Here is a 12,255-nt window from a genome sequence, read left to right on the forward strand (position 1 = left end):
CCGATTCGTAACCACTACGCTACCAGAGCTCCTTATACTACCAGAGCCTAGCCATTAAAAAATCCCATGGAGTCTAGTTCTGTTCGGCTTCACTTGAGTTGAAATCAAGTTGACAGTTATGTATTTTGGTTGTTTAGGAATGATTATTAAGCTTTGTTAAAAGCTTTTCCAGCATCCATGGTAAGTGAATAGTTTATTTTCTTAGATGTAGTATTAATAGGTTTGACATTAATGAATTTAATAATGAGTCCATTTTACATGCCTGGTTTAAAACAAAACTTGGTCATGGTGTATCTTTTTTTTTAATGTGGTGTTGGGTGTTTTCACTAAAGTTATGTTTACTGTTTAGTCGTTAACATTCATGAGAAATAATGGTGTACGGTGGGGTTATTTCAATATTAAAGGTTATTAAAAAAAATCTTTTACCAGATTTAGGTATTAGTAGTACATTTGCTTCATTTGGGGAATAACAATCGTTTCCTTCATTTCCAATACCCTGAAACAATTTAAAGAGCATTGCGACTATTTGATTTTAAAACATGTATCAGACATTCTCCTCTGGAATTTCTTTGAACCTGGTCTAGTTTCCTATCTTTACTGGTACATATTTCTGGGATCATATTGTAAATTCTTCTATTTCCTTGTCTTTCCTTCCCTTCTTATTTCCCTCATTCTTTCTTTGAAAATTGGTCTAATTAAGCTTTCTTTCCCTAAAGGGGTCTGTAGTAGTAATTTGTATTTTTCTAGGACATTATTTATTTATACTAGATTTCTAAATTTCATGGTCTTCAATTTAATGTGTTTGTTATGTGTTTTCAAAAATTTCCTCTTTAATAGTTATTAACTCTTGTTATTTATTATTTTATATATTTATACTTTTCCACTCTCTTAGTAATTATGTTAGTCGTTTGTTCTAATTGTTAACATTCCATGATATTCTATTTATTAATTTATCTGAAGTTTTTCTATTTACTCAATTCTGCCTTTATCTTTGCTTCTGTCAGTGTGCTTTTGTTTTTGTAATCTACTAACATCAGAAGTCTAACTTCAGGGGATGAAATGAGAATCAAGGTCAGCCCCAAACTATTTACTATGGGATTGTTGTTTGTTGTTATTGTTGTTGCTAAGCACTGTCAAGTCGGTTCTGACTTGTTACAACCCTGTATAGGGTTTCCAAGGAATGGCTGGTGAGTTTGAACTGCTGACCTTGCGGTTCAAACCAACCTTATGGTCCAGTGCTTATCCTATAGCACCACACCAGGATTCCAATTACTGTGAGGGTTATATGAAGAGTCGGTACCGACATGATGGATCCTAACAACAAAAGACCTCCTTCATTCTCCACCTTTTGAGACAACAGCTGTCCCCCAAACAGCACTCTACTTCTCGACTGGGTTCAATAATTCATTGCAGTGACCACACAGAACTCACAGACTATCCCTGGGCAAATTACAAACTACGACTCAGGATATAGATCAACTTGAAAGTAACAGGATACAACTCAGGAGATAAGATACAGTTCTTCAACTGTATCTTCCAACCAAGACCGATCTCAGCTTCTTGGCAGGCAGGCAGCCCCTTTCTTGGCTATGCCTGCCATTGGACCTCCTCTCCACCTCTGTCCTGCTTGGGCAAGTGGTACAGCTCTTTAGCCCTGCTTACAAGTATCCAGAAGCAGCACCGCAAGCTTCTTGTCCAAACGTGCTCAGTTCTCTCTCCCTCAGCAAGCTGACAAGCAGCCTTCTGTTGGTCTTGTGCTTCTCCTCTCTTGGACTGCTGCCTCTGTTTCTGCCATTGGACTCTACTGTGGGGGCTGCCACTTCTTACAGTCTTTAGTGTTAAACCTCTCTCTCCTGGATCTCAGTGTTCACCACAGAGACCCCAGGTCCAAGGGACACACTCTGCTAAGGACTGTTCTGGATAGTAATGGTGTCCCCCTAAAATTCTGTGAAATTGACTTTCATATAATCCTACTCCTTTTCATTTTCATGTCATGGTCACCAACAAGGACCAATAACTGACTAATCTCCTTATAGACCACAGTCACTTCATTTGCATAGTAATTAACCAATTCCCACATAGTCACTTAACCCTATTGGGTGGTTTTAGGTACCCTGTTTGCATAGTAAACTGGAAGGGGCATACAATAGATCTGTAAGGTACATTAAATAGACCAATCACAGAGCAAGCTAAAGCCCAACCAATTGTTTTTGACAAAATTATAAACATAAAGCCTGAAAGGCCATATGTAAGACAAAGCCCACTGCACTTCACCTTTGGTTGTCTTTTTCTGTTTGAACACAATATCTAATTCTTTTCTTTTCCATTATACAAAAAGTCTTTGTTGCTTTTAATTTTTTCTCATCACTGGTTTCTCATAAATTGTGATACATGAAGTTTTCAAAATCACAATTATTTTTATTTTTTAAGTACTATTTTAATGTATTTTCTGTAGAGTGTACACAGTAAAACAGATTAACAGATTCCCCCTCCACAATTGCTACCCATCTAGTTCTGTGACATTGGTTATATGCATTCCATTGTATGAGAATTCTCATGGATTCCATCCTAACTATTCCATTCCTATGAAGCTAATATAACAGCCCTGCAGCCATATGCACAAGTTAATGGTATCAATTACCTTGGGTAAGCTGTGCCCAGTTCTCCCACATTCAGGTGCTACCTTTTCCTTTTCAATTAAAAGTGACTACTTTCTAAAGGATGAAGCTCCTTTCCCTCCCATAACCAACAATGAATGTTGATCTCTGTTGTTGTTTCTGTAGTTATGTGCCATGGAGTTGATTCTGATTCATACCAACCCTATGTACAACAGAACAAAATACTGCCCAGTCCTGCATCAACCTCACAATTATTGTTACATTTGAGCCCACTGCTACTGCCCTTTTGCCACGCCATCTGGTTGGGGGTCTTCCGCTTTTTCTCTGACCCTCCAATTTGTCAAGCGTGTTATCCTTCTTTTAGGACTGGTCCTTCATGATAATATATGTATTGTATCAGAGATGAAGTTTTGCCATATTGGTTTATAAAGAGTATTCTGTCTGTACTTCTTCCAATACAGATTTGTTTGTTCTTCTAGCAACCCATAGTACTTTTAATAGTTCTTCTCCAACACCTCAGCTCAAATGTATCAGTTTTTCTACAGTCTTCTTTATTCATTGTCCAGCTCTAACATGCACATTGGTGGTGTTGTTAGGTGCATTTGAGTCAGTACCGACTCATAGCAACCTTATACACAGCAGAACAAAACACTGCCCGATCCTGGGCCAACCTCAGTACTGTTGCCACACTTGAGCCCATTGATTCTGCCATTTTGCCAATCCATCTTGCTGGAGGTCTTCCTCTTTTTCTCTGACCCTCCACCTTACCAAACATAATATCCTTCTCCAGCAACTGGTCCCTCCTGTCAATATGTCCGAAGTATGAGAGGCGAAGTTTGGCCATCTTGGCCTCCAAGGAGCACTCTGACTGCACTTCTTCCAACACAGATCTATAGGTTCTATGGGCAGCCCATGGCACTTTCAATATACTCCTCCAACACCATAACTCAAAAGCATCAATTCTTCTGCAGTCTTCCTTATTTGCTGTCCAGCTTTCGTATGCACGTAAGACTATTGAAAATACCATGGCTTAGGTCAAGAGCACTTTAGTCCTCAACCTGACATCTTTGCTCTAATACTTTAAAAAGGTTTCCTACAGCAGATTTACCTAATGCAATACATCCTTTGATGTCTTGACTGCTGCTTTCATGTTGATTATGGAGCCAAACAAAATGAAGTCTGAAAACTTCATTTTTTTTCTCCATTTGTCATGTTGCTCTTTATTGGTTCAGTTGTAAAGATCTTTGTTTTTTACACTTGAGGTGCAATACATACTGAAGGCTGTGATTTTTTTTATCTCCATTAGTAAGTATTTTAAATCCTCTTCACTTTCAGCAGGCAAGGTTGTATCATCTGCATATAACAGGTTGTTGAGTAGTCTATGCTATATTCTAATGCTAAATTCCTCTTTATGTAACCCACCTTCTTGAATTATTTGCTCAGCATATAGTATAGAATAGTATAGAGAAAGGAAACAACCTTGGTGTGCATCTTTCCTGATTTTAAACCACTCAGTATCCCCTTGCTCTTTTCTAGCAAATGCTTCTTTTTTTGTGTCCAGGTTCCTTCTGAGCCCAATCAAGTGTTCTGGAATACCCATTCTTTGCAGTGCAATTCACAGTTCGTCATGGTCCACACAGTGGAAAACTTTTACATAGTGAATAAGGCTCAATGTGGTACAGTAGGATAAGCACAGGGCTGCAAGGTCGGTGTGAACCACAAGGTCAGAGGTTCAGGGTCACCAATCACTCCTTGAAAACCCTATACTGGATGGCCATGAGTCAGAACTGAGTCAACAGCACTTAACAACAGCAACACTTCTTTCTGGTATTCTCTGCTTGCTGCCAAGCTCCATCTGACTTCAGCAATGATATCCCTAATTCCATGTCTTCTTCTGAATCTGACTTGAATTTCTGGCAGTGCCCTGACAATATTCGGTTGCAACAATTTTTGGATTATCTTTAGCAAAATTTTGCTTGTATGTAATTTTGAGGATATTGTTCTATGATTTCCACAATCTGTTGGCTCACCTCTCTTTAGAATGGGCACAAATATGGTTCTTTTCCAATCAATTGGCCAGGTAGTTGTCTTCCAAATTTCTTGGCATAGATGAGTGAGCACTTCCAGTTCTACATCAGTTTGTTGAAAGATTTCAACTTGTATTCCATCAATTATTGGAGCCTTGTTTTTTGTTTGTTTGTTTTAAGGTTTTTTTTTTGTGGATTGAGTGGAAGTTTACAGGGCAGATCACTAGTTTTACATTCAACAAATCACACACCTTGTTTCATCACAATGATTATAATCCCCTTCATATACCATCAGTTAACAGTATTTTTCTCTATTCACTTTAGCTCTCTGTCTCTCTCTCTCTCTCTCTCTCTCTTTTTTTTTTTTTTTAACACTCAGGCCTATATAATAATTTACACCAGCAAAGGGTACATTCTTCAAGTCTGCTTCCCGGCCACCATCTCTTAGTCCCTCTCTTCCCATGAATCTTGAGTCCTCAGCTGCTCCCTCTCTCCATGCCTCCATCTTTGCCTCCATCACTGGTGTCCCTGCTTCTCTGGATAAGGTCTTGGATTCCACCTGTGCTCTTCTCCCTTGATGATCCTAGGGCCCTTTGTTTCTGGACTGTAAGATTAACTACTCCCCCATTTTTGTTACAAACCTTCTACCTTTACAATTGTGCCAATCACAATTAGTCATGATAACAATTACTAATGAATCATAAGAATCTTACCCATATCTCTTTTTACCAGACCCATCTAGACAAAATGAAAACTGTTCAGTGGGGACTCTTCCTTCTCCCCCATATTCTTAAACATAACTCCCCCTTGAGACCTTGTAAACCAGTCAATTTGTGCCTTTATCGCCCCCTCATTTTAGGTAGCCAATCAAGTTGTAGCAATTTACCCTCGTTTCCTTTATCAAAAAAAAAAATTTTTTTTTTTTTAAACCTTCCTCTAGTTGAGTTCTGATTATCTAATTATTGAGGCTAGGTCAAATGGGTACTATGTGCAAGTTTGGGTGTTCTTGTGCATTTCCCCTCCCTTCATATCAGCTGGATGCTTCGCTCTTAGCTATAACCCTCTGTGGCTGTGTCCCTGTCCATAGGCTCAGGTATGGAACCTTGCCTTTAACCAATGCTTTCCATACTGCATGGACTTGGTTCTTCAGGACTATTGGTTATTAATTACATGTTACCTGTTGAAACCTTTTATCACCAACCATTTGTTTTTGGTACAGTGACTCTGTGTATGTCTTCCAAAGTTAAGCTTGTTGTTGTTGTTGTTAAGTGCCGTCAAGTCGGTTGCGACCCTGTACAGGGTTTCCGAGGGTGTAAATCTTTACGGGAGTAGAAAGCCTCATCTTTCTCCCATGGAGCGTCTGGTAGTTTCAAACCGCTGACCTTAAGGTTCGCAGCCCGATTCGTACCCACTACGCTACCAGAGCTCTTAAAGAACCGGAAATACCAGTTTACAACAACAACAAAATAGCTTAAAAAGAGGAAGTAATATAGTTACAGAAATTTCAAATGAAGAGGAAATGAAGTAGATTTCAAGATAAAAATAAAAAACAATAAATAAACTTAACTGGAACTCTAAAATCTAGTCCAAACTTTATTTTTAGCTCTTGCCCAACTTTTACCCCTACCGCTAACCCAATTGTTTACTTTTGAGTCGTATTCAACTCATAGCAACCCTATGTAGGGTTTTCAAGACTATAAACTTTAAAAAAAAAAAAGATTTTAGGGTTTATTAATCCTCTGGTGAAAAATCCACAGTCATCACAGAATATTTATTCCTTCTTTTTTGCCAGCACCAACATTGGCCTTTGCAGTCCCCCTGACTTTCTTCCTTCTGTTTTTACGTTCCTTACGCTATTTTCATGAGGTTTACTTCTTCTCATACAGGCCATGTCTTGCAAGTCTGTGTTTGGGTTCATTTTTCTTTGCATAATTCAAGGAATCGTAAATCATGCCGAAGCCAGTAGTCTTGCCACTACCAAAATGGGTTCTGAATCCAAACACAAAGATTGACATCTGGTGTCATCTTATACATTTTGGCAAGTTTTTCCCAAATTTCTGTCTTAGGTACTGTTGCCTTCCCGGGGTGAAGGACATCAATGACCATTTGTTTCCGCTGAAGGAGTTGGTTGGTCATGAATTTCCTTTTCCGGATAGTTACTATGTCGTTCATGATGGCGGCAGACACTCAGGCAGCCAGGGAGGAGAAAGCAAGACTATAAACTTTTATAAAACCAGAAAGCTTTATATTTCTTTCATGGAGCAGTTGGTAGATTCAACTGCTGAAATTGTGGTTAGCAGCCCAATATAAAAAACCACTATGCCACTAGGGTGCCAACACTAACTTTAGTTCTAACAATAACCATAACCATAAATGAAGATCTAGGCCTAGCCTAGACTTAGTCATAGTTCCAACCCTAATTCTTTATTCTTATTCCCCCAAAAACAACGTAGAAAAGAAGGTATTCCTACAAAATCAGAATCTTTTATTATTAAACAGAAATATCAAAATGTGAATCTATTGTTCCCTGACATATCCTCTGCTTAGGTATACCCACCACCTTCCGAAGACAGTGTGTCCACCTCTCTAACCTTTCCCCCAAAGATTCTGCACTCTTCAAATTACACCACCTCAAAACAACAGTTCATCGTCATCAAAGGATTCAACTGCTCTTACTTTTCAATGGTGTTTTGAGTTTTGGTAACGGAAAAGAAGTTTGAAGGGGCAAGATAAGGAATATAGGGGGAATGGGGTAAGGTTTTCCAACAAATTCTCACAGGACAGCCACAACTATCCTCAAAGAATGAGCATATGCATTGTCATGATGGGGAAAAAATTCCTTGGATAGCTTTCTTGACCTTTTTCTCAATAATGCAGTTTTCAGTTGTCTTAGAACTTCTTCCTTATAAACTTTCATGATCATCCTGTGTCCTCTAAGAAAATCTATCAAGATTACCCTTTTGGAATCCAAAAATACAGTCACCAAAACTTCGGGTCCTTTGCCTTGAATTTAACTCACCCAGCAGATCCCCTTGGAAACCACTGTTATGGTTAGATATTGTGTGTGTGTGTGTGTGTGTGTGTGTGTGTGTGTGAATTGAGTGAAGGTTTACAAACATTAGTTTTACAATCAACAAAGTATGCACTTGGTTTCTTCTGGCCGACTGATTGGAAGAGATTCGTATTTGTGCCCATTCCAAAGAGAGGGGACCCAATAGAATGTGGATCTCATTATCATGTTCTTTACAAAGAATTGGTGCTTTTGAGTTAAGGTGCTGGAGGAGAATATTGAAAGTACCATAGGCTGCCAAAAGAACCAATGGATCTGTTTTGGAAGAAGTGTAGCCAGAGTGCTCCTTAGAGGCCAGGATGGCCTAACTTCGTTTCTCTTACTTCAGACATATTGTCAGGAGGGACCAGTCACTGGAGAAGGATATCATGTTTGGTAAGGTGAAGGGTTAGAGAAGAAGAGGAAGACCTCCCAACGAGATGGATTGGCCAAGTGGCAACATTGATGGACTTGAGTGTGGCAACAGTAGTGAGGTTGGCCCAGGATCGGTCAGTGTTTCATTTGCTGTGCATAGGATGGCTATGAGTTGGTGCCGACTTGATGGCACCTAACAACAACAACAACAACATTGTGGCTGATTTCCCAGTCAATATGACAAAAAAAAAAAAAAAAATGAAGTGACTATTGGTACATGTGGCGCTACTAACCCTAAGGCCAGCTGTTCGAAACTACCAGCTGTTCCTTAGGAGAAAGATGAGAATTTCTGCCTCATAAAGATTTACAGCCTTGGAATCGCTATGCAGAGTCCCTATAAGTCAGAAATGACTCCATGGCACACCATCACCTTCAACAACAGCTTGTTTAGGGTTAACAAGTACAAGTGAGACAAAAGGCCGCACTCTGATTGGTCCATCTTCAATCAGTTGCCACTTCCGGCCTGCTACAAGCCATCCCTATGATGTGAACAGTGGATGGGAAGAGGAAACCATTATCACAAACAGGGAAAAGGAAGATAGATAATTTGGTAAATTGCTTAAACAGAGCACAGACTCTCCTGGTTGATCAAAATGAAAACCCCAAACCTGTTTCCAAGGAGTTGATTCTGACATCCATGTGTTACAGAGTAGAACTGCTGCAAAGGGTGTTCTTGACTGTAATGTTTACAAGCTGTTGCAGCTATTCCTGATCATACCGCTTAGAAAGAAGTTCCAGGTCTAGTAGGCCTCTTTGGATATTAGAAACAGCATGCATTTCATTTGGGTTTGTCACACTGACCCATTTTCTGATTAACCCCAACACCTACCAGTTCCAAAGGGAGCACAGAACAGGAGAAGGCTCTGACAGATCTCAAGCTGCCAGAGGACCCACCAGACATGACAGTGCTTGATGTAAGAGGAATGCTCAATGGAACCTTTGGTAGGGAAATCACGTAACAGACCTTTAGAATCAAGGAGCCAAGCCATGCCACTCTTTGCAGATAACTCTTCTCCTTTTGAGAAACAGTGTCTGGTTTGTTCCAGGACCCTTGATCATGGGCCACCAAGTTTTGTATATGACCTAATTTATGAATCACTGATTGGGTGTTTTCTGACCTATTAGATCATAATTTTGGGTTTGCAACAGCATATATCATCAAGTAGAAGTGATTTGTATAAAATTTGGCTGAAGTGTGGCACTGTGGGCTAATGCGTCAGACAGCAAAGTCATTTGAACTGCAAGGTCAGTGGCTCAAGCTCACCAGCCTGCTCCTGAGAAACTCTATACAGGGTTGCTATGGGTCAGAATCGACTCGATGGCAGTTAACAACAACAACAACAACAAGTCACATGAGGATGATTTCCAGGACTCCTATTCACACTGCATTGTGTCTTATCTTTCAATCTGCACTCTTGTCATCATGAGTTCCATGTGGTTAGTTTACTGAGGAAGAGGATATTTGGGGCAGTTTATAGATGTTCTTGCATAATATGCTTGTGCAACCCCAAAGTGGACAACTGCAGCACTGCAGACCCATCGAGAGACAGTTATTAAGGAAATTTTTCCATAGGGAGGTGCTTTGAAGGGTTCAGCTGCATGCTCTTTTCCAAGGGCTGTTGACATACATACTGCCGTGTTCAAAGAGCACTCTGTAAGGACACACTGCGGGGTCTCAATGGGGTAAAAAGTGAAGAGAATTTCAGGCACCTCCATGGTCTTCAATTGCCTCAAAAATTGCCAAAGAGGTTGTACTTTAAAATGGTACCAACAGCTGCCTGGAAGAAAAGAGTATAGTCAACAACTGAAAGATCCTGATAGATGTTATTGCCACCATGTATGCAGTGCCCAATGAATAGCTCTTGAATGGCCATTGAAGAGCTAATTGGTTCCCTAAGATTGCACTCGATATGGAAGGCTGCCATTTTGATTGAAAAAGGTAGAAAGAAATCAACATAGTACACTAAATTACATAGAGACCTGTGAATTATGAGTAATTATGAGCTGCTGGTGAAGAATAGAGTATACTGGGATGCCAGAATAACGAACAAATCTATCTTCTAAGAAATACAGCCAGAATGGCCCTTAGAAGCCAGCATGGAGAGACTTCTTCTCGTGTACTTTGGACATGTTACAGGAAAGGACTAGTCCTTGTAGATGGAAATCATGCTTAAGTGCCATTTAGTAGGGTTTCCGAGGAGCTGCTGGTGGGTTTGAACCGCCAACCTTGTGGTTAGCAATCGAGTGCTTATCCTACAGAACTACACCAGGACTCCCAGTACTTGCAGATGGAAGTCATGCTTGGTAAAGTGGAAAATACCTCAATGAGCTGGATTAACACGGTTGCTGCAAAAGTGGCCTCAAACATAAAAGTAATTGTGAGGATGGCGTTAAGACCAGGCCGTGTTTCATTCTGTTGTATATGAGTCAGAAAGGACTGGATTGCACATAACAACAGGCATTTCTATACACAGGAAATAAAGACAGCAGGCTTCAGAGCCCATAGTCAATGGAAAGCCAAGGAAACCCCAAGGTCATTGAATTGAGCTTTCTTGCTCCGCCCACGGAAATCCCGCCCTTTCACTGCAAGCATCCCAAACATCGGAAACGGAAGTGCGGGTAGGCAGGCCAGTATCCACGTTTCGCAGATTATCTGTGGTTGTAAGGTGCGTTTTGTATTTATTGCCGTCCTCTGTGTCTTTGACTCGGGTTTTCAAATGCGCTGCTTCTGCCCTCGGACGCAGTTCTGGTTTCGCCGCCCTCTTTGAGTTGCTCTAGAGCTGCGCTACTTTCCCGAGGTGGGGTCTTCCTGTGCCCCGCGATCGCCTCCTTGTCTGAGAGCGCCCCCGAGCCCTCTCCGCGTATGTGCTTCCTCCTCTGCATCTTTTACTTAGTCCCTCGGGCCGGAGCTGCTTTCTGCGTTCTCATCGTCCGGAAGGTCGAGTAAGAGGGTTGAACTTGAGTCTCTGGGTGCATGTAAATCCTTGCTAGTCCAAAGTGTTGTCAGCTTCACCTGGGATTTTGTGGTAAACGTAGTCACCAGCTCCAGGAAAGGCCTAGGCGGTTAGCCTGAGTCTAAATGTCCTGTGCCTGTCCCCTCCATTCTGCCGCTCACTGTGCTTTTCTTTGTTTTCATTAAGGCAGGACTTTGCATTGTTACAAAAATGGCAACAATGCAAAGTGGCAATGCAGAGAAAAAGTTCTGGGTGAGCAGTGGTCAAGCGCTGGGTAGCTAGCCATCGTTGTTGTTATTAAGCGCCCTCCAGTCTGTTCTGACGCTTAACTAAAGCGCTGCATCTAGACCAACGAGCTGCTCTCAAAGTCGAAAGATGGGGCAGTCTTGGAAATCGACTTTCAGTGTTATTATTGTGTGCCATCGAGTAGGTTCTGACTCATAGCGACCCTGTACAGGGTTTCCGAGGAGCGGCTGGTGAGTTTGAACCACTGACCATGCAGTTCAAACCGACCTTGAGGTGGAGTGCTTTTACTAAGACGCCACACCAGGACTCCCATTGTTGTTGTTAAGTGCCAATGAATCAATTCCAACCCATAGCGACCCTGTATAGGGTTTCCAAGGAGCAGCTGGTGAGCTTGAACCACCGACCTTGCAGTTCAAACGACTTTGCAGTCTGATGCATTAGCCCACAGCGCCACACCAGGACTCCAGAATTCCCATTACAGGATTCCTATTACAGCCTTGGAAATGCTGTGGAATTGTTCTACGAACAGGATCACTATGAGTTGGAATTCAGGGCAGTGAGTTTGGTAATTATGTTATACCAAGAGTAAGTAAGATTGTGGAGAGAGACTGTATCCCTTCTAGTGGTTACATGTCTTTAAGATAAATGAAGAATTAAGAAACATTTGAAATTAGCATTAATTTAAGTGGTACCATAGTGGTTACAAATCAGGCTGCGAGCCTTAAGGTCAGCAGTTCGAAACTACCAGCTGTTCCGACGAGAAAGACGAGTCTTTCTGCTCCGGTAAAGAGTTACAGCCTTGGAAACTCTGTACAGCGTCGCTATGGGTCGGAATCGACTTGACAACACTTAAAAACAACAATAACAAATGCTCTCTAGTGGGTTCTAACTCGGACACCCAGTATAGGTGACCCTGTGTAGGGTTT

General features: G+C 41.1%; 1 protein-coding gene across 1 annotated transcript in view; it reads right to left on the reverse strand.

The window, feature by feature from the left end:
• LOC102832875 (zinc finger protein 699-like) overlaps positions 1–6,817 on the reverse strand; it is a 40,566-nt gene extending 33,749 nt beyond the window's left edge. Inside the window, exon 1 of the mRNA XM_006877505.1 lies at positions 6,716–6,817. Within this exon, the coding sequence (XP_006877567.1) occupies positions 6,716–6,817 (102 nt within the window). The remainder of the gene's footprint in view (positions 1–6,715) is intronic.
• Positions 6,818–12,255: the final 5,438 nt, after the last annotated feature.

This window comes from Chrysochloris asiatica, unplaced genomic scaffold, assembly GCF_000296735.1.
Source record: "Chrysochloris asiatica unplaced genomic scaffold, ChrAsi1.0 scaffold00518, whole genome shotgun sequence".
NCBI classification, from domain to species: domain Eukaryota; kingdom Metazoa; phylum Chordata; class Mammalia; order Afrosoricida; family Chrysochloridae; genus Chrysochloris; species Chrysochloris asiatica.